Source organism: Salmo trutta, chromosome 18 (genome assembly GCF_901001165.1).
Source record: "Salmo trutta chromosome 18, fSalTru1.1, whole genome shotgun sequence".
Taxonomy (NCBI): domain Eukaryota; kingdom Metazoa; phylum Chordata; class Actinopteri; order Salmoniformes; family Salmonidae; genus Salmo; species Salmo trutta.
In genome coordinates, this window is record NC_042974.1 from 25,573,716 (window position 1) to 25,594,481 (window position 20,766).

The following is a 20,766-nucleotide window of genomic DNA, read 5'->3' on the forward strand; positions in this document are numbered from 1 at the left end:
CAAACGAAAGAGCTGAACACTGCAGCTCAATCAGGTGTAAGAACATTGACTATCCAATACCAGGTCACTTTGTTGAAGCTTACCATCATATCTCCTCCCTCAAATACACAGGCATTGAGCATGTTGCTCTACCAAGGAGAGGAGGTAACATTGAAATTGTACTACTACAAAGGGAGGCTTACTGGATATCCTATCGAAAAACATTGACCCCTAGTGGTCTGAATATTGACTTTGACCTCAGGCCCTTATGAACAATTCTCTCTTTTATTAACAAGTCATATAAATTGGTATATTCTTTCTACAGCTTATCAGAGTACACCCAGTATGTTCCCCCTGTTGATGATGCTTATTATGCATTATGGTTGAACCAAAAGATTACATGTAACACATTTTTTGAATGAAATTGGAAACAATTAAATATATATGTGAAATTGAATTAAAAAAGAATGTTTTTAAATTTTTTATAATATGTTTATTATTTTCCAATAAAAAATACATTTACAAAAGACAGCGATACAAACATTGACATTCATTGTACTGTTGAATGGGATGGCCAATTTAGAGGACAAAACAAAACTTAACTCGCACATACACAAAATAAAACTAAATCCTATTAGGTGGTCATTGTATAAGAAGACAGCATATAGTCATTACAAGCAGTGTCATTAAGCCCAAAATAAATATTGAGTGGAGTAGAGCACAGAGTCGCAGCAGATCATCAACCCAGTTATGAAGTGAGACGAGACCCTTTATCCAGTATCGGCTGCCATATTTTGCAAAACATTGGACTTCTATTGGAGTTATTGTATCGAATCTTTTCCATATGTATTACATTCCCTAAATCCCGTAACCACATTTCAAAGGTAGGTTCAGACTGTAATTTCTAAAATTGCAATATGAGCCTTTTGGCTAATAGAGTACAAAGAGAGACAGCCTTCCCCTCCTGGTTATTCCCATCGACTGTACCAAACAGAGCGATCAATGGGTCTGGGGCTATAAACAATAATGTTGATGCTAATAGTATGTACAATATTCAATAGTTATTATTATTTTTTTTATTTTTTTTAATAGTGTTTCCATATGATAACAGCCTAATATATTCAATATGTCATAAACTTGTCACACCCTGATCTGTTTCACCTGTCTTTGTGCTTCTCTCCACCCCCCTTCAGGTGTCGCCCATCTTCCCCATTATCCCCTGGGCATTTATACTTGTGTTCTCAGTTTGTCTGTTGCCAGTTCATCTTGTCTCGTCAAGCCTATCAGCGTGTTTTTCTTACTCCTGTTTATTTGAGTCCGTTTTCTAGTATTCATATTTTTTTATCATTCTGCCTGCCCTGACCCTGCCTGCTGTTTTGTACCTTTGCCACTGCCCTGGATTACTGACCTCTGCCTGCCCCCGACCCTACCGGCCGGTCCGTACTTTACGGACTCTGCCCTGGACTACCGACCCCTGCCTGCCCTTGACCTGTCCTTTTCCTGCCCCGTTTATATAATAAACGTCCGTTATTGGAACTGTCTGCATCTTGGGTCTTTTGCATCGGAGCCGTGATAAAACTATTGTTTTAACAGTTTCACTCAATTCATTCTAATTAACTTAATAATTATGACACACCCTTCACTATTGTCATTGGTTGCACTAATTGTACTGTTTGTCTAAATAACCTGGTTCAAGCATTCATGAAATTACCCCGAAGAAGGCACAGTGGGAGTTATATATATATATATATATATATATATATATATGAGTGTGTGACTCTTTCTTTTTTATAGCTTAAAGTTTAATCGCCTAAGGCAGCATCTCCACATACAATAATTTTCTCTGAGTATGTGCCAGCTCATGTTTTTTTTATCCCACCCATGAAGTCAAAATGTAATTGGTTGATTCCACTGTCACTCCAAAATGTTGCCTTAATTCAGTTGAATGGCAGATGCCTTTATCTAGCTTCTGATGGCCTAGCCAATGGCTGATTTAGCAAGCTAGATTTATCTCCCCAGAGACCAGCAAAGAAAAATCCTGATTGGATATTGTTTTCTCTTCAGTGTAAACCCTTTCCTTTCCAACAAAAACTGAGGAGATTAAATCAGAACATCATTGAAAATAATATAATTATTTTATAAATAGCCTCTGAAGGCGTAGAAGGCCCATTGTTCCCAACTGTGTTTCGGTTAGTAATCATTTGTTGAGTGGCTCTATTTTACCTCAGCATGTTAATTGAAATTCACCACATACTTGTGAAAATAGTACCAAAGCGATTAAAACAAAATGTAAATCAAGACGAAAGAGGACATGATAGTGTGCTGGGGAGGGACTACTCTGTAAGGAGCACAGTCTCCCCAGCACACTATCATGGACAGACACTGTAGGTTGTGTCACCTCTTAGTGGACATAGGCACAATTGCAATTTCACTCAGCAAATGTTACTCAGTTTGTTTTATATGTTCTATTTGCACTATTTGTAACATTGTAAAGAAATTAATGCACACACCCTTTTTATATATATATGGACCTTGGATTTCAAAAAGGGTGGTATTAATAATATTGGTATTAATAAAGTTCTGTATTATCTGTAGTTTGATTTCATATGAAGAATGAACATGATAAATTATGATACAGGATAGACATTTTCCATTAATTTTTCATTAACAGTTTTCAATGACTTCAATTCCATAAATGAGCTTAATGCTTATGGTATTAATACAATCCTCTATTATCTGTAGTTGGATTTCATATCGAGAATAAATATGATAAATTAGGATACCGGATAGACATTTTCAATGAAGAGTTTTCAAAGGCTTCAATTCCATAGACGAGCTTAATGCTTGAATTCTTGTGATTCAGTGAGCATTTAGCCACTTTCCATCTGTGTTGAGTAAATTCTGTAGCCCTTCTGTGACCTTACGTAACCGGAAAGATACTTCAGTAAAGCCAGGTAAATGTAGAGGTGGGTGGGAATGGCATGTGATGACAGCTAGACTCGGTGGGGAAAAGCAACAGGTAGCTAGCTCAATGTATGCCTAACGCTCCTGACTGTAGCATCACAGACCACACCGGTGAAGATGGCCCTGGGAAAGTCACCCGCGGATGGTGTCGGGAGTAAGCAGGAGTGTGCAGAGATATCCTCTGATTTTACCGTTGTCAGCTCTAGCACAGGTCAGTCCAAAACAAATTAGCTGTCAAAATTGCATTGTATCAGTCAAAGTTGTATGATGATATTATAATATTAATAACAAACTATACATTGTCGTAGGCCTTTCATTTATATCTGCCTGAATTACATTTTAATATTATGAATTGATGCTGTAGTATTAGTTAATAAAATGTAGGTAGTTCATATTAAATTCCATTACATTTCTGGACTTTCATGAAAAAGATTGAGAAAGAACACCAACAAAAATGTTGCAAATAAAATACTATAAAATACTATTTTGTCCAGTTCCCTGTTAATTCTGTCTGTTCACCATTCAGTGTAACGTGAACAGCCAGTCAACTATGTCAAACAATTTGACAAATTAGTCACTGTCAACTTTTGTTAACTTAATCTTGTTCAAATTCCCACATCTCTGGTATCTCTTTCTCACAAGATTGAATTTGGTCAGCAAAGCCTTGTGGCTATTAGGTTGCCCGAGGTTGATGGGAAAGATAAGGTCAAGTAATCCCTCTTTTTTGAAGAACAGTCCTCAGTGAAATGTGTCCTTACAAATTTTGCCGACTTCCTATATGGTGAAAGTGAAACACAAGAAGGCCTATAGGCCTGGCCAGCCTACATCATGAAACCTGAACTAGAGAGTATAATAAAGAAACTCAGCCAGAATGTACAGTTTAATTAAAGTCAGACTGAATGACTTTGCAGCATCCATTCAAAGTCCTCACACATTCAACCTATCCTCATCCCGACTACAGATGTGGGCAGCCCAGTCAGAAAAGTCCCATTTGACAGTATGGCCCTAGGCCTCAGCAGGCGTGGGAGAGCCTACCCATCCCCAGCGTGCAGGAGCTATCGCACCACCTTCAGTCACAAGCAGCTGGACCAGCTGGAGATGGTGTTTGGACAGAACCACTACCCCGGCATCTACAGCCGTGAGGAACTAGCGTGGCTCACCAAACTCAATGAAGCACGCATACAGTTCATTGGGCCTAGGCCTATTTATCAGTCCACATGGATTGTATTAGTTTTTTATCCTGTGTGGGGGGGGTTGATAATACTTGCAATTACTAACTCAAACAGTTTTAATTTACAAAAGGTTTTAATTTACAAAAGACTGTGACATACTTATTATCAATTATCCTATAAAATTGTCAAATCTCAAATTCAACCTACTTAAGACTTATTTCTTACTGTATTTGACAGGTATGGTTCCAAAATCGGCGAACCAAATACCGCAGGCAGGAGCGTGCGTCTCAAAAGGTCTTGCCAATGGACATGATGACAGGGCACAATGCACTATTGGGCTGCATGTGTGTTCAGTCCACAGGGATGACCTGTGTGGTGGCTAATTTCCGCATTACCAAATGAGGAGTTACAAACACACACAGTCCGAGTTAAAGTACATCTTTAATACTTAAGATACTTTTGCAAAAGTACTTGATCTTCAATAATGCACTCTCGAATGAACCATTGAACAAGGTGATTACAGAATGGCTACAGGGATCTTTTATAGCAACGATACACCCCCTTCAACGTACATTGACAAACCACAGATACTTAGTAACAGTTCACAAAGGTTAAGTTTTGTATGACAGATATCAATAAAACACATCAGACAGTAACTGCTATGTCAACAGGGTTCATTGTATAGCCCAGTATCTGGTCTCCTTAGAACCGTCCCTCCCTGGTACGGTATTGAACATAACTATTTCATTCAATGGCATATATCAATTGTCAACTCTAGATACTCCCATCTCAAGCAAACCCCCTCTTGACCCCACTCCTGGACAGGCTCACTGGGGAGTGAGCCTCTAGGCCATATATTATCACAGGATAAGTGCGAGATCTAAGAGAGGACATACAAGGGTCCATTTACTGCCATAATCCTCCTCACAATAAAGAAAAGGAGGGAGTGACTTGCTCACAGACATTGTGGAGACAAGTCATTGGTTCCCCATTATTCACGCCATCCCTTCACATGGTTTAAGAAATAGGTAAAGACACATTCCCATGACGACAAGTCTGACCTCTCCCCTCTCTGGGCCCCAAGTGTCTGAGCCCCAGCTAAGGTAGACGTGCAACGGAAAAGACACAAGAGTCCAATGGACACTTTCTAATGACCTCAAATAAGCATATTATATTAATAAAACATCTTAATTATCTATGTTACCCAACTAATTCTGATTCGTCCACGACACCTGTCAGTACTAACCCTCACTCCCTGGCTCACCATATCCCCCGGTTCCCGTCTATGCTGCCCCCAGGTGGTTACTCCCACTCCCACCACACAGGCTCAACCAGACAGTGTCACTGTTCTACAGTCCCACTACAGCCACAGCCACAACCCCCCCCCCCCCCCCCCCCGCCAGCATGAGGAGTGGTACAACCCGCTAAGGAACATTGGAGCCCCACCCAGCAACCTGGCCACGCCTGTGTTCTCCCTGACCTCCATGACTGCTCTAGATCCTGCCTCTCACTGGAACTAACGAAAGGGCAACTTCTACATCAGGAGGTAGATAGGCTGTGTTTTAAGAAGAATTAACAGTTATTCATTGCACTGTAGATCTGATTTTTAAAAATACATATTTTTTTGTGTCTGTGCAGTGATAGGAACTAAGGAACATGAAGAATGTAGAGAATAGTGAAAATGACAACTCTTTCACCCCTTGAATACCTTCCATTGCATGTTACATGTTCTGTAACTTGCAGGTTGAAAGTTCAAGGTTGCCTAACAGAGAGACATTTGTCGGTAATTTAAATAGCATATATTTCAGGCAATCTATGCTCTTTCTCCTAACAATGTATTTTGTATTCTCACAGTAAATAAAGTGTGTATTGGGAGTGATTTGTTTGTTTATGTTAAAAGTGATGCTAGAAAAGGTTTTGTAGAATTTCAGCCAGTAGTTTTGAAAGTAGCGTTCATGAGTCAAAACTGGTCCCCGAAAATTGTGCAGAATTGTGTACAACGTCATCCATTTCGTATGATGTTACTTCCTGAAATAAAAAATAATTAGTTTTTCTGCAATTGGTTTGACATGTTATCAAGTTCAAATTAGTACAATATGTTACGAATGTATAAGTGCTTAAGATCCTGTTCAAACATAACCTACACCTCAGAGTGAACTGCACTAGCATACTCCAAAAGGCCACAGTGTGTGAATGCCACTTTGAAACATACTCAACATCAGAGAAAACTTTCATATGTTTATTAAAAGCATATTCCACAGACAACACAGTTGCATCTGTCTACTAATCTTTTAACATTTTATAGTGTTCAATTACACATTTGTATTCAAATAAACTGAATTCACTGAACAACCAACACCGAATGATGAAAATAGAACTCTTCTGTAACAAATACTTTTTCAGTATTGGAAATGTTATACATGGGTTGAATATAGATCTGGGCCTTATAACACAAAGACCTTGTAACCTTCTAATGATCTGTAGCTGTTTGAAAGCAATGCATCTCATGAGGGGAAAAAAAAAAATCAGGTGTGGTGTACCTACGCATAACATTGTCACTTCAATAGGCAGCTAACATTTATAGCAACACAACCATGCATTCTACTTATAGCACATCTGTCAAATTAAGTTATCCCTTCAGTAATGGCATCGCCCAGAGATCTCACAGTGCTGCAAGTCAAGTGAATCCAGTGACGAAGAAATCACAATGCGCAGTACAACACAGCTCCGGTATTACATTCAGATTCTGCTAATCTCAAGTATCAGCCCTGCTGTAAACTGTGGTTGAGCGTTCAGGTAGGTGGGTAACAGACCACGTTAGGGACGCATGTAGTGATCAGCAGAAAAAGTACTAATTTGTTATTGCCTGCGTTTGACCAGAACCAGGCCTGTACCGTGCGTGGCTTTTATTTTACCTGGGTCGCGTTCTGTACGAACAAATGGGAGAAAGTGTTTTGAAAACAAGAATTAGCATACTTATAGGACTAGCCGAGGTATTACTTCCTGTTTCGAAACACTGTCTTCCGTTTTGTTCCAACTGTACGCAACACTGTTCATAGCTTGTTTCTGTGATCAGACAAATCCTGCAAACCTGCTTTGCCATTCCCACACTCTCATATTTATTCTGTGGTACATTATGCTGCTTCTGAGCCGTATAATTGCCACTATGAGTAATAGTAAAGGCCACACTTAAAGTTAAGGACCACAGGCAGTTGTTGTTAATGGCCTAACTTAGATATTTTGGTCCATAATCTTACAGCAAAGCATCACTTAGGTAAATATTAAATTCCAACATGACTGAACTCATTTAGCTGCTACCATACAGCAGACAAATTTGGCAGTTTCTGTAATAATATAAATATATATATATATATATATATATATACAGTTGAAGTTGGACGTTTACATACACTTAGGTTGGAGTCATTAAAACTTGTTTTTCGACGACTCCACAAATGTCTTGTTAAACTATAGTTTTGGCAAGTCGGTTAGGACATCTACTTTGTGCATGACACAAGTAATTTTTCCAACAATTGTTTACAGACAGATTATTTCACTATATCACAATTCCAGTGGGTCAGAAGTTTACATACACTAAGTTGACTGTGCCTTTAAACAGCTTGGAAAATTCCAGAAAATTATGTCATGGCTTTAGAAGCTTCTGATAGGCTAATTGACATCATTTGAGTCAATTGGAGGTGTACCTGTGGATGCATTTCAAGGCCTACCGTCAAACTCAGTGCCTCTTTGCTTGACATCATGGGAAAATCTAAAGAAATCAGCCAAGACCTCCGAAAACAATTGTAGACCTCCACAAGCCTGGTTCATCCTTGGGAGCAATTTCCAAATGCCTGAAGGTACCACGTTCATCTGTACAAACAATAGTACCCAAGTATAAACACCATGGGACCATGCAGCCGTCATACCGCTCAGGAAGGAGACGCGTTCTGTCTCATAGAGATGAACGTACTTTGGTGCAAAAAGTGCAAATCAATCCCAGAACAACAGCAAAGGACCTTGTGAAGATGCTGGATGAAACAGGTACAAAAGTATGTATATCCACAGTTAAACGACTCCTATAGCGACAAACTGAAAGGCCGCTCAGCAAGGAAGAACCTACTGTTCCAAAACCGCCATAGAAAAGCCAGACTACGGTTTGCAACTGCACATGGGATAAAGATCGTTATTTTTGGAGAAATGTCCTCTGGTCTGATGAAACAAAAATAGAACTGTTTGGCCATAATAATCATCCTTATGTTTGGAGGAAAAAGGGGGAGGCTTGCAAGCAGAAGAACACCATCCCAACCGTGAAGCATGGGGGTGGCAGCATCATGTTATGGGGGTGCTTTGCTGCAGGAGGGACTGGTGCACTTCACAAAATAGATGGCAACATGAGGCAGGAAAATTATGTGGATATACTGAAGCAACATCTCAAGACATCAGTCAGAAAGTTAAAGCTTGGTCGCAAATGTGTCTTCCAAATGGACAATGACCCCAAGCATACTTCCAAAGTTGTGGCAAAATGGCTTAAGGACAACAAAGTCAAGGTATTGGAGTGGCCATCACAAAGTCCTGATCTCAATTCCATAGAAAATTTGTGGGCAGAACTGAAAGTGTGTGCAAGCAAGGAGGCCTATAAACCTGACTCAGTTACACCAGCTCTGTCAGGAGGAATGGGCCAAAATTCACCCAACTTATTGTAGGAAGCTTGTGGAAGGCTACCCGAAACGTTTGACCCAAGTTAAACAATTTAAAGGCAATGCTACCAAATACTAATTGAGTGTATGTAAACTTCTGACCCACTGGGAATGTGATGAAAGAAATAAAAGCTGAAATAAATCAATCATTCTCTCTACTATTATTCTGACATTTCGCATTCTTAAAATAAAGTGGTGATCATAACTGACATAAGACAGAGAATTTCTACTAGGATTAAATGTCAGGAATTGTGAAAAACTTAGTTTAAATGTATTTGGCTAAAGTGTATGTAAACTTCCGACTTCAACTATATCTATCTCAGGGGTGATCTCAAGGGGGGGTATTTTGGGTTAAAATTAGATAGAAATTATAGTGGTCCTATATATTTTCAAATTACTGCCCTTTTGCTGGCCCGAAAATAGACTTTGACAAACCAATCGGTCAAATAAAAGAGCTGTGCAGCCCTCCCTTGAATTTTAAACTCCCGATGTGGCCCTCGAGCCAAAAATGTTGTCCACCCCTGGTATGCTGTCTGGATGGATAAAGGATAGTGATAGCACCACAGAGAGCGTGAGACATGTACACTGGCTCAGGTAAATTAAACAAGAGAGTTTGCTTTGAGATGGAAAGTGGCGTGGTTATGTGCAGTGCACTGAGAGAGAGATCTCAGCAGTTAGGCAGCGTCTCTCCTCTACTCCAGGGACTTGGCAAACTCGGCGTAGTCTATGTATCCATCGTTGTTTTTGTCATCGTCCCTTAGAACGTCATCTATAAGGCTTATGAGGTCTTCCTCTTTCATAGGCTGGCTTTCCTCTCCTCTTTCCTGCAGAAAGGTGGAAAACGCATATCCTGTACATGAGTGTGTGTGTGTGTGTGTGTGTGTACACATAGGTGAATAAAATGCATTACAGTATGTGGCATCATTGGCTGTTGATATCATTTGTAATTACACATACCTCTTTGTGTACATGACTGATGGCTGTGGCTAACTCCAGCCCATCCAGTAAGTTGTTGCCATCATAGTCATGCATCTTAAAGTAGTGCAACTGCAGCTCCTGCGGCAACATATCCGACTCAGGCTTGTCAATCACACCTTCCAGATGCTCCATGATGTGTCTGTTCACAGACAGGACATAGAAGAGACACTGGTCAGTGCATTAACCAAGCATATACTGTCAGCCAAATGGTAGGTAAAGGTTTAATTCAAGCATCTGGGAGACTTAGGCTGAGAGACTGTTTGAGCTCAGGGGTTCGGTGCCGTAGTGAGATGTTTGGACAATATACACCAATTATGTGGACACCTGTTCGTCAAACATCACATTTCAAAATCATGGGCATTAATATGAAGTTGGTCCACCTGTTGCTGCTGCAACAGCCTCCACTTTTCTAGAAAGGCTTTCCGCTAGATGTTGGAACCTTACTGCGGGGATTTGCTTCCATTCAGCCACAAGAGCATTAGTGAAGTCGTGCACTGGATGTTGGGCGATTAGGCCTGGCTCACAGTTGGCGTTCCAATTCATCCCAAAGGTGTTCGATGGGGTTGAGGTCAGGGCTCTGTGGGGGCCAGTCAAGTTCTTCCACACTGATCTCGACAAACCGTTTCTGTATGGACCTTGCTTTGTGCACAGGGGCATTGTCATGCTGAAACAGGAAACACCAAACTGTTGCCACAAAGTTGGAAGCACAGAATCATGTAGAATGTCATTGTATGCTTGGCATTGTGATCTTGGGCTTCTGTGCAGCTGCTTGGCCATGGAAACCCATTTCATGAAGCTCCCAATGATTGTGCGGACGTTGCTTCCAGAGGAAGTTTGGAACTCGGTAGAGTTTTGCAACCGAGGACAGAGGATTTTTACGTGCTACGCGCTTCAGCACTCGGTGATCCCGTTCTGTGAGCTTGTGTGGCCTACCACTCGCCACTGAGCTGTTGTTGTTCCTAGACGTTTCTACTTCAGAATAACAGCACTTACAGTTGACCGGGGCAGCTCTAGCAGGGCAGAAATTTGACGAACTGACTTGTTGGAAAGGTGGCATTCTATGACGGTGCCACGTTGAAAGTCACTGAGCTCTTCAGTACGGGCCATTCTACTGTCAATGTTTGTCAATGGAGATTTCATGGCTGTGTGCTCGATTTTATACGCCTGTCAGGAATGGGTGTGACTGAAAAAGCCGAATCCACTAATTTGAAGGGTTGTCCAAAAACGTTTGGATAGATATAGATATAGATATATATATATATATATATATATACACATACATAATAAACGCAACTTGTAAAGTGTTGGTCACATGTTTCATGAGCTGAAATAAAAGATCCCAGAAATGTTCCATACGCACACAAAAAAACATTTCTCAAAAATGTTGGGCACAAATTTGTTTACATCCCTGTTAGTGAGTATTTCTCCTTTGCCAAGATAATCCATCCACCTGACCAGTGGAAGCTGATTAAACAGCATGATCATTACACAGATGCAACAATAAAAAGCCACTCTAAAAATGTGCAGTTTTGTCACACAACACAATGCACAGATGTCTCATGTTTTGAGGGAGCATGTAATTGGCTTTGTGACTGCAGGAATGTCCACTAAAGCTTTTGCCAGATAATTGTATGTTAATTTCTCTAGCATAAGCCGCCTCCAAAGTTGTTTTAGAGATTTTGGCAGTAACTCCAACCGGCCTCACAACCGCAGACCACGTGTATGGCTTCGTGTGGGCGAACGGTTTGATGATGTCAACATTGTGAACAGAGTGCACCATTGTGGCGGTGGGGTATTATATAATATATATATATATATATATATATATACACATACACACACAAACACACACACACACACATATATACACATATATACACTGCTCCAAAAAATAAAGGGAACACTAAAATAACACATCCTAGATCTGAATGAATGAAATAATCTTATTAAATAATTTTTTCTTTACATAGTTGAATGTGCTGACAACAAAATCACACAAAAATAATCAATGGAAATCCAATTTATCAACCCATGGAGGTCTGGATTTGGAGTCACACTCAAAATTAAAGTGGAAAACCACACTACAGGCTGATCCAACTTTGATGTAGTGTCCTTAAAACAAGTCAAAATGAGGCTCAGTAGTGTGTGTGGCCTCCACGTGCCTGTATGACCTCCCTACAACGCCTGGGCATGCTCCTGATGAGGTGGCGGATGGTCTCCTGAGGGATCTCCTCCCAGACCTGGACTAAAGCATCCGCCAACTCCTGGACAGTCTGTGGTGCAACGTGGCATTGGTGGATGGAGCGAGACATGATGTCCCAGATGTGCTTAATTGGATTCAGGTCTGGGGAACGGGCGGGCCAGTCCATAGCATCAATGCCTTCCTCTTGCAGGAACTGCTGACACACTCCAGCCACATGAGGTCTAGCATTGTCTTGCATTAGGAGGAACCCAGGGCCAACCGCACCAGCATATGGTCTCACAAGGGGTCTGAGGATCTCATCTCGGTACCTAATGGCAGTCAGGCTACCTCTGGCGAGCACATGGAGGGCTGTGCGGCCCCCCAAAGAAATGCCACCCCACACCATGACTGACCCACCGCCAAACCGGTCATGCTGGAGGATGTTGCAGGCAGCAGAACGTTCACCACGGCGTCTCCAGACTCTGTCACGTCTGTCACATGTGCTCAGTGTGAACCTGCTTTCATCTGTGAAGAGCACAGGGCACCAGTGGCGAATTTGCCAATCTTGGTGTTCTCTGGCAAATGCCAAACGTCCTGTACGGTGTTGGGCTGTAAGCACAACCCCCACCTGTGGACGTCGGGCCCTCATACCACCCTCATGGAGTCTGTGTCTGACCGTTTGAGCAGACACATGCACATTTGTGGCCTGCTGGAGGTCATTTTGCAGGGCTCTGGCAGTGCTCCTCCTGCTCCTCCTTGCACAAAGGCGGAGGTAGCGGTCCTGCTGCTGGGTTGTTGCCCTCCTACGGCCTCCTCCACGTCTCCTGATGTACTGGCCTGTCTCCTGGTAGCGCCTCCATGCTCTGGACACTACGCTGACAGACACAGCAAACCTTCTTGCCACAGCTCGCATTGATGTGCCATCCTGGATGAGCTGCACTACCTGAGCCACTTGTGTGGGTTGTAGACTCCGTCTCATGCTACCACTAGAGTGAAAGCACCGCCAGCATTCAAAAGTGACCAAAACATCAGCCAGGAAGCATAGGAACTGAGAAGTGGTCTGTGGTCCCCACCTGCAGAACCAGTCCTTTATTGGGGGTGTCTTGCTAATTGCCTATAATTTCCACCTGTTGTCTATTCCATTTGCACAACAGCATGTGACATTTATTGTCAATCAGTGTTGCTTCGTAAGTGGACAGTTTGATTTCACAGAAGTGTGATTGACTTGGAGTTACATTGTGTTGTTTAAGTGTTCCCTTTATTTTTTTGAGCAGTGTATATATACACATACATACACACACAGCACACAGAGTGAACAAAACATTAGAAACACCTTCCTAATATAGAGTTGCACACCCTTTTGCTCTCAGAATAGCCTCAATTCGTCAGGGCATGGAGTACAAAGTGTCGAAAGTGTTCCACAGGGACACTGGATGCTTAGTTGTGTCAAGTTTGGAAAGGGGATACATAGTCAGTTGTACAACTGAATGCATTCAACTGAAATGTGTCTTCCACATTTAACCCAACCCCTCTGAATCAAAGAGGTGCAAGGGCTGCCTTATTCGACATCGTCTGTGCCCGGTTAACTGCCTTGCTCAAGGGCAGATCGACAGTTTTTACCTCGTCAGCTCGGGGATTCAATCCAGCAACCTTTCGGTTACTGGCCCAACGCTCCTACCCACCAGGCTACCTGCCGCTGGATGTCCTTTGGGTGGTGGACCATTCTTGACACACACGGTAAACTGTTGAGTGTTAACCTGTCTCCTCCCCTTCATCTACACTGATTGAAGTGGATTTAACAAGTGACATCAATACGTGAGCAATCATAGACTGACTAGGTGAAAGCTATGTCATGGAAAGAGCAGGTGATCCTAATGTTTTGTTAACAGAATTTGGCTCCTAACGTTCTTTTGGCAGGCAATAGTAATGCACATTTTTCTACCCATTCATAATTATGTGGCCTGTTCTTTAGACACAGAATGGAAGAAAATGCTCAGAAACAGAGAGAAAAAGGAAGGTACTATCTGTCCAATAAGAAATGTTTGCTTTTGTTCTGTTGCAAAGCATTTTGGATCGGTGTACCCTAATGAACACGACCCAGTACTCACTCTCTGTCATGGACCATGTTCTTGTCCAGGTGCATGTTTGGATGGTGAATCTCCGGTGGGTGTTCTTGGGCTGCCTGCTCATGTGAACAGACAGACAGCAGAAAGCAGGAGACCAGGAGTAGCCAGCCCCACACAACGCTCCTCCTGACACTTACTCTTAACACCATTCTGGGCTGTACAGTAACTACACAGACAGCCAGAAAGAGCAGCTAGCTGAGAGAGAAAGAGAGCTCCATCTATGAACCCATATGTACATTTTTGGAAACACATAGATAGCAGAAGAATGAGAAGATTAATAAAATGGAATTGCATTATTTGCAGGCAATAGGCCTAATTGTTTTCAGTGATATGTTATTATATGTACTTATTATATGTACAGTTCGGGATGCAAACTAACTGGATGTTGTAGACACAGACACATTGCTGGCTACCGTTAATTATACTAGCAGAGTGCACCTTTAGACAAATCTATTAGGTTTTCAAGACCATCCGTTAGTTTAGCAAGATAATCAATACGGCGATAACAAGCCCACCATAATGAACTGGATCTTCAGCGATATTGATAATCAAAATGCATACTCACCAGCTGAAAAACTGACTTGGAACCGTTGGCTTTAGCTATTTGTATTTGAACTCTCTTCACCCTTTTTGGGCATTGCTGTGAGCCGTAGTCACCTTTCAACCCATGGACACGACAGCTAAATTCTGATTGGATGTCGGCATTTTGCGTCAGAGATTTGAAGGCGTGCAATAGTCTAACCAGACACCTGTCAGTGTCCAAAACACGAACACGAATGTAGTTGTTTCGTTGAATTTGAGAAATAAACACGTCTGACAAGCAAATGTCAACCTTTCATAGGGAAAATGAAGCCGCCAAATTTATTTTCCGAAGATTTGAGGTTGGATTAGATCTAGAAAACTGTCCTGTGATAGCTTGTAGTCGTAGGTAATGCACTTGACCTAAACATTAGTTTGCTGTGTTAGCTAGTCAAGTGCCTCGAGCTGTCGTTTTGTAATGTTTTTGTGAAAGACTATTTAGCAGCCGTCCTGTGAAACTATGGTTGCTAAAATGTGTTCTGCCACCATGTCAAGGTATATGAATTTATGTATTCTATTCTTGACAAATGGTCGATAAGATAATCATTCCCATATAGTGTATACATATATATTTGTCATTTTTTATTTTTATTCACAAATAGTGTATGTTGTAACATTCAATGAACTTTACTGTACGACCACCATTGGAATGCTTCATGTGTTCGTCCCGTCCCGTACTCACAAATAAGGCATGCGCCAATTAAATGTATACTTTTTTTTGGATCCAGTTTGTAAAGTGTTACATTCTTGCAGATGGATTTGCAACAGGTGTACGCCTTGATCACACCTACAGTGTCATTGGGCAAAATGGCACGCAGCATCATCTGGATATGTGTGCAACAAAGGTTCACCTTCTGCTATAATTTCTGTCAAGCCGTCTACGGATACAATTTGATGCATATATTCGATAGATCCAATGTATGTACCACTCAGAACGCACTGCAACTGGCTCTGCAACGCAATGCTTCAAAGCAAACGCAGCGTTCCACTGGAAATGAGCCACGCGCTACCGTGCAGTGCTGAATTGCCTGAGCAGACCATATGGCAGATGTACATTTACCTATAGTCCCAAATCCTGAAGTCGGTCAATGAAAATAGTTGATAACTGACATTTTAAATACAGTAGCCTACTTGGGATTTATTGAGGGATTGCACATACACTGCGGTAAAATCATGAATAATAATTTGCCACCTGTGTGTCTCAGATCCACAGTTTGAATGTTACTGTTTTATCTATACACTCTGAACTCTTGTAGGCTATTAGCGTTAATCCCAGTAGGCTAATTGATCTAGTTAGGGAAAGCTTTTGAAGGAAAATCTAGGACGGGTTATCTAGGACAAAATGCACTTCAATACAAACGCCTTACAGTGGCATATATGATAGCAAATGGTTTGTAGCGTAAATAGGCTAAAGAAAATAATAATAAAAAAAACAGAATACTTCGACAAGCATTATTGTTTCCTAAAATCTTTGCGCTGTGTTTGCCTATTGTATGCTAAATAAATACAAGCATAATAGGGTAGAGTCGACTACAAGGATTTATAATATATCGACTGGCTATATAATAAGCTAATTCATTGAATAGATAGTTATTATGAAATATAAACAAATCTGAGTCTACGAAAGTTTTGTAAAAAATCACACAATGGGTATACACACATCTTCCTATCACATCCTCAAACTGAAACACCTGTACAATATGTATCTTGAGTTTGTTTAAAACTCATTTTCTTTGTGTGTGCTATTTAAGAATACATTGTGGTTAAATATTATTTTGACATGTCCACCAATAATGTGTATAAGGGAAGGTAGGGCAGCAGCACATGCTCATAGATTACGTTACACTTTTTTCATGTTCTGTTTATCAGTCCGCAGTTACTCCCCGGGTATCAGGGGAGTACGGTCACCGAGACAGATCGGGATCTAGAGCGGGCATGGCAACCAGCAGAGTCTCCTTCTCGCAGTACCGCCTGGAAGCGGAGATCGACCGCTACAGAGCTGAGTGCCAGTGGGACAAGATACCCCCTATCGTAGAGCAACTCGTGGCCGCACGATTTCACGAAGACGGTGAGTGCTGGTGACTACCTGTTGGATTTTTGTATAGGTTTGTTTTTTCTCAGTAAGTTTTTGTCACATGTCCGGACAGGGATGGCAATAGTTCCGCATGTGTTGGAGTAAGCTCAATGTCATTCCCCTACTCTGCAAACAATGAACAACTTTACTGCAGTTTGGGCATATCTAAAGCTGTTCGTTGTCTACATCAATACCATACACTTCTCAATGGACAATGTTCAAAACACAGAACATATTGTAATGAACATGTATTAACTGATTGTCACTATCACTGTAATTCTTTGTCCTTTTTATTATTTTCAATGTATGTAAGCCTATATATTCAAACACACCACTCAAACACTCAGTAGGTAGGCTAATGTAGCTACTTACCTCACCTGGCTAAAGTAAACATGGGGTAAGGTGACATGGCTCATGACCTTGCTGCGTGCCACTGTTATTGTGTCAATAACCAAATATATTATTGGCTGGATGGAGTGCCCACTGCCCACCTGAAACTGTTTTCAACATGCTTGCAAGTGTACAGAACTCTTATTGTGTTATTCTAGACTAAAGTGTGTAGAATTCAAGTCATCCCAAGCTGGTCTGCTGTTAAGGTCTGTCTTGACAGTGACAGTTTGCCCACTGTCTTGACACTGTCCCTAGTTGTTGCAATTCAAGACAATGGTGAAATCACAATCAGTCTCTGACCAGGAAGTTTTGAGATTACAACAGTGTGTTGAAAATAATGTCACTTTATCCAAATGCCATGTAGAGGATTTGTTCCACTCCTGAATAATTCATAGAAGTTATGCACCACGTTAACACACCCCGTGAAAATGATTTGTAACACATTGCTGTTATACTGTAGTTAATGTTTTATAAAGCAGAATGATTTGTTTTATGTGTTTAGACACCATACTGTATGTCACATTATACATTCTGCAGCCCCGATCCTCCCTTTCAGTGATTAACCTTGACTGGGACAGTCTGATAAACATGATGGGCTACAGTATGTCAGAGATGCCAGAACATAAACACCAGTCACAGACTTGGCGTCAGAACACACCACCAGAGACGGGAGAGGAGTGAGAGAAGTGAGAGCTGGACCAAACAGGAAGCCCTAATCCAGAATGTGTATACAAGTGACTTTTATTGCCATCCAGTGACTATAGTTTTAGACACCACTGGTGCTTTTTCTCCCTTCTTTCTGGGGCTTGTGGGAAATTATGCTATGATGGACTGGGCTGGATTTATTTGTGGCTTCCAAAGTTGCTGACCCCTGACCTTGAACTTCCACTCTGCACTCAGTCCACTTAACCTTCCACTACTCTGAATTCTGTCCCAATTCCCTCTGCCCTTCTCCAGATGACTACGGCACGCTGCTGTTGGCCGAGGCCCTTCTGGAGGAGTGTCTACAGGACAACCTGAGTCTTTTACGCAACGCCACTCCTTTGACGGACATCAACCAGCCCAAACTGTCCCGGTCCAAGGGCTACCTCAACTCCATCCTGAGCAGGGGACGGCTGGTGGTCAGTCTAAGCATCTCCCCTCTGTGTCACCTCCTTCTACACCTCACTTCCTTCGAGCTATCTCGTTAACTTATCTCACCAAGTTTCCAATTAGTCTATTATTTTCACATTTACCTGTTATCTCTGTCACTCTTCACTTAGTCTCTTGAAACAGTCTTAACAATAAAATGAGGGTTCTGGCTGCCTTCCCTTGGTTTACTTACCTGTTTGTCATTGTTATGTCAAAAACTCACAGCCCTTGTGTCGTGTCTCTCTGTCTGTCTGTCCCCACACAGCCCAGGCACCTGAACGAGGCTCTTCTCCTGATGGCCAAAATACACTATGTCCAGGGCTGTTACCATGACGCCCAGGGCATGTGTGCAAGGGTGGGTATAGACGAGCTGACGGGGGATGAGCAGCCCCTCTACCACCTGCGTCTGCTCGCAGAGGCCTTTGTCATCAAAGGTACCAGTCCTTTCATAAGCAGATACTGGGTGATATGGAATATGGAAAACACGTGATGTTTGACCTGTCTGGTATTTGTTTAGTAGACAGACTAAACATTCTGTGTGACCTGAGATTTTTTACTTGATTATGGCCTATGCTAAATGGACATTCAATGCACAAAGTAAACACATGACCAGGGCCCGTTTTCATCAAGCATCTATTCATTATAATCCAAACATCGAAACTGATCCTAGATCAACACTCCTACTCTGAGACGCTATTTGAATACGAGCCCAGAGCTACAAATGATGATTTCTATCAGGTATCCTCTGGTTTTAGTCTCCATCTGTACAGTGTTATGATTACATAGAGCTCAGATATGATTTGCATACTGGCATTACTCCCTCTCCGATGAACTAGACAAAGACACAGCCAAAGCCTGTAGACTGGCACGTTTCCCTGAAAAATACTCAAGTTGAACAGCACTGTGCATAAATGTACTAATGATCTAGTTCCTAATCTCCCATGGCAGGAGTTATTATAGGCCTGTGAAGACTATAACCTTGTATGGGTTTAGAAATGGCCCGTTCTAGGCTGTATGAATACAATCATTAGAATGAAATGCGACTGGGAAACGTCTGCTTGATTGGAGAGATCAGTGTCTCCATACCCCAGGTATGTTTATATGAATATAGATCAGTATCTCCATACCCCAGGTATATTTATATGACTATAGATCAGTGTCTCCTTACCCCAGGTATGTTTATATGGATATAGATCAGTATCTCCATACCCCAGGTATGTTTATATGACTATAGATCAGTGTCTCCATAACCCAGGTATGTTTATATGAATATAGATCAGTGTCTCTATACCCCAGGTATGTTTATATGACTATGGATCAGTGTCTCCATACCCCAGGTATGTTTATATGAATATAGATCAGTATCTCCATACCCCAGGTATGTTTATATGAATATAGATCAGTATCTCCATACCCCAGGTATGTTTATATGACTATAGATCAGTGTCTCCATACCCCAGGTATGTTTATATGAATATAGATCAGTGTTTCCATACCCCAGGTATGTTTATATGAATGTAGATCAGTGTCTCCATACCCCAGGTATGTTTATATGAATATAGATCAGTGTCTCCATACCCCAGGAATGTTTATATGAATATAGATCAGTGTTTCCATACCCCAGGTATGTTTATATGAATGTAGATCAGTGTCTCCATACCCCAGGTATGTTTATATGAATATAGATCAGTGTCTCCATACCCCAGGTATGCTTATATGAATATAGATCAGTGTCTCCATACCCCAGGTATGTTTATATGAATGTAGATCAGTATCTCCATACCCCAGGTATGTTTATATGAATATAGATCAGTGTCTCCATACCCCAGGTATGTTTATATGAATGTAGATCAGTGTCTCCATACCCCAGGTATGTTTATATGACTATAGATCAGTGTCTCCATACCCCAGGTATGTTTATATGAATATAGATCAGTATCTCCATACCCCAGGTATGTTTATATGACTATAGATCAGTGTCTCCATACCCCAGGTATGTTTATATGAATATAGATCAGTGTCTCCATACCCCCGGTATGTTTATATGAATATAGATCAGTGTCTCCATACCCCAGGTATGTTTATATGAATATAGATCAGTGTCTCCATACCCCAGGTATGTTTATATGAATATAGATCAGTATCTCCATACCCCAGGTATGCTTATATGAATATAGATCAGTATCTCCATACCCCAGGTATGTTTATATGAATGTAGATCAGATCAGTCTTTACTCTAAAGGCACGAACAGACCGGTAGGATTGTCGAGTGTCTGCCTGCCGAGAGAAACTTAGCACCTCTGAGCAGAGTGCCGGCTGTAATTTGCGAACCGATTCTACATGTAGAATCGATGAAAATGATGGCCATCAGTCGCCCAACAGCGGTGGTCCCTATAACATACCACACCGTCGGCAAACGAACAGCCCCCTACTGTACAGACCGACAATCCGTCTGGTGAGATTTCTCCTTTAGGCTGTGAATGAAAGGAAAGGG

General features: G+C 41.5%; 2 protein-coding genes and 1 pseudogene across 5 annotated transcripts in view; 2 read left to right on the top strand and 1 right to left on the bottom strand.

The window, feature by feature from the left end:
* The first annotated feature begins 2,956 nt into the window (after positions 1-2,956).
* Positions 2,957-5,635, top strand: LOC115152657 (homeobox protein prophet of Pit-1-like; annotated as a pseudogene).
* A 3,451-nt stretch (positions 5,636-9,086) lies between these two features.
* LOC115153071 (multiple coagulation factor deficiency protein 2-like) lies at positions 9,087-14,760 on the bottom strand. Of its 4 annotated transcripts, none has more exons than XM_029698117.1 (4): positions 14,664-14,760; positions 14,081-14,293; positions 9,770-9,929; positions 9,087-9,636 (listed from the first exon to the last, which is right to left on the bottom strand). In XM_029698117.1, exons 2-4 carry the CDS (start codon positions 14,245-14,247, stop codon positions 9,505-9,507), a joined length of 459 nt encoding a protein of 152 aa, XP_029553977.1. In that variant the 5' UTR covers positions 14,248-14,293; positions 14,664-14,760; the 3' UTR covers positions 9,087-9,504. The 4 variants fall into 4 exon arrangements, with proteins under 4 accessions (XP_029553977.1, XP_029553980.1, XP_029553979.1 ...); XM_029698120.1 differs by having other exon boundaries at positions 14,081-14,154; positions 14,664-14,740; XM_029698119.1 differs by having other exon boundaries at positions 14,081-14,289; positions 14,664-14,719.
* An 87-nt stretch (positions 14,761-14,847) lies between these two features.
* The window catches only part of LOC115153073 (tetratricopeptide repeat protein 7A), a 40,453-nt gene continuing 34,534 nt past the window's right edge, over positions 14,848-20,766 (top strand). Inside the window, exons 1-4 of the mRNA XM_029698121.1 lie at positions 14,848-14,979; positions 16,547-16,745; positions 18,099-18,262; positions 18,538-18,706. Of these exons, the coding sequence (XP_029553981.1) occupies positions 14,923-14,979; positions 16,547-16,745; positions 18,099-18,262; positions 18,538-18,706 (589 nt within the window). The 5' untranslated portion in view covers positions 14,848-14,922. The remainder of the gene's footprint in view (positions 14,980-16,546; positions 16,746-18,098; positions 18,263-18,537; positions 18,707-20,766) is intronic.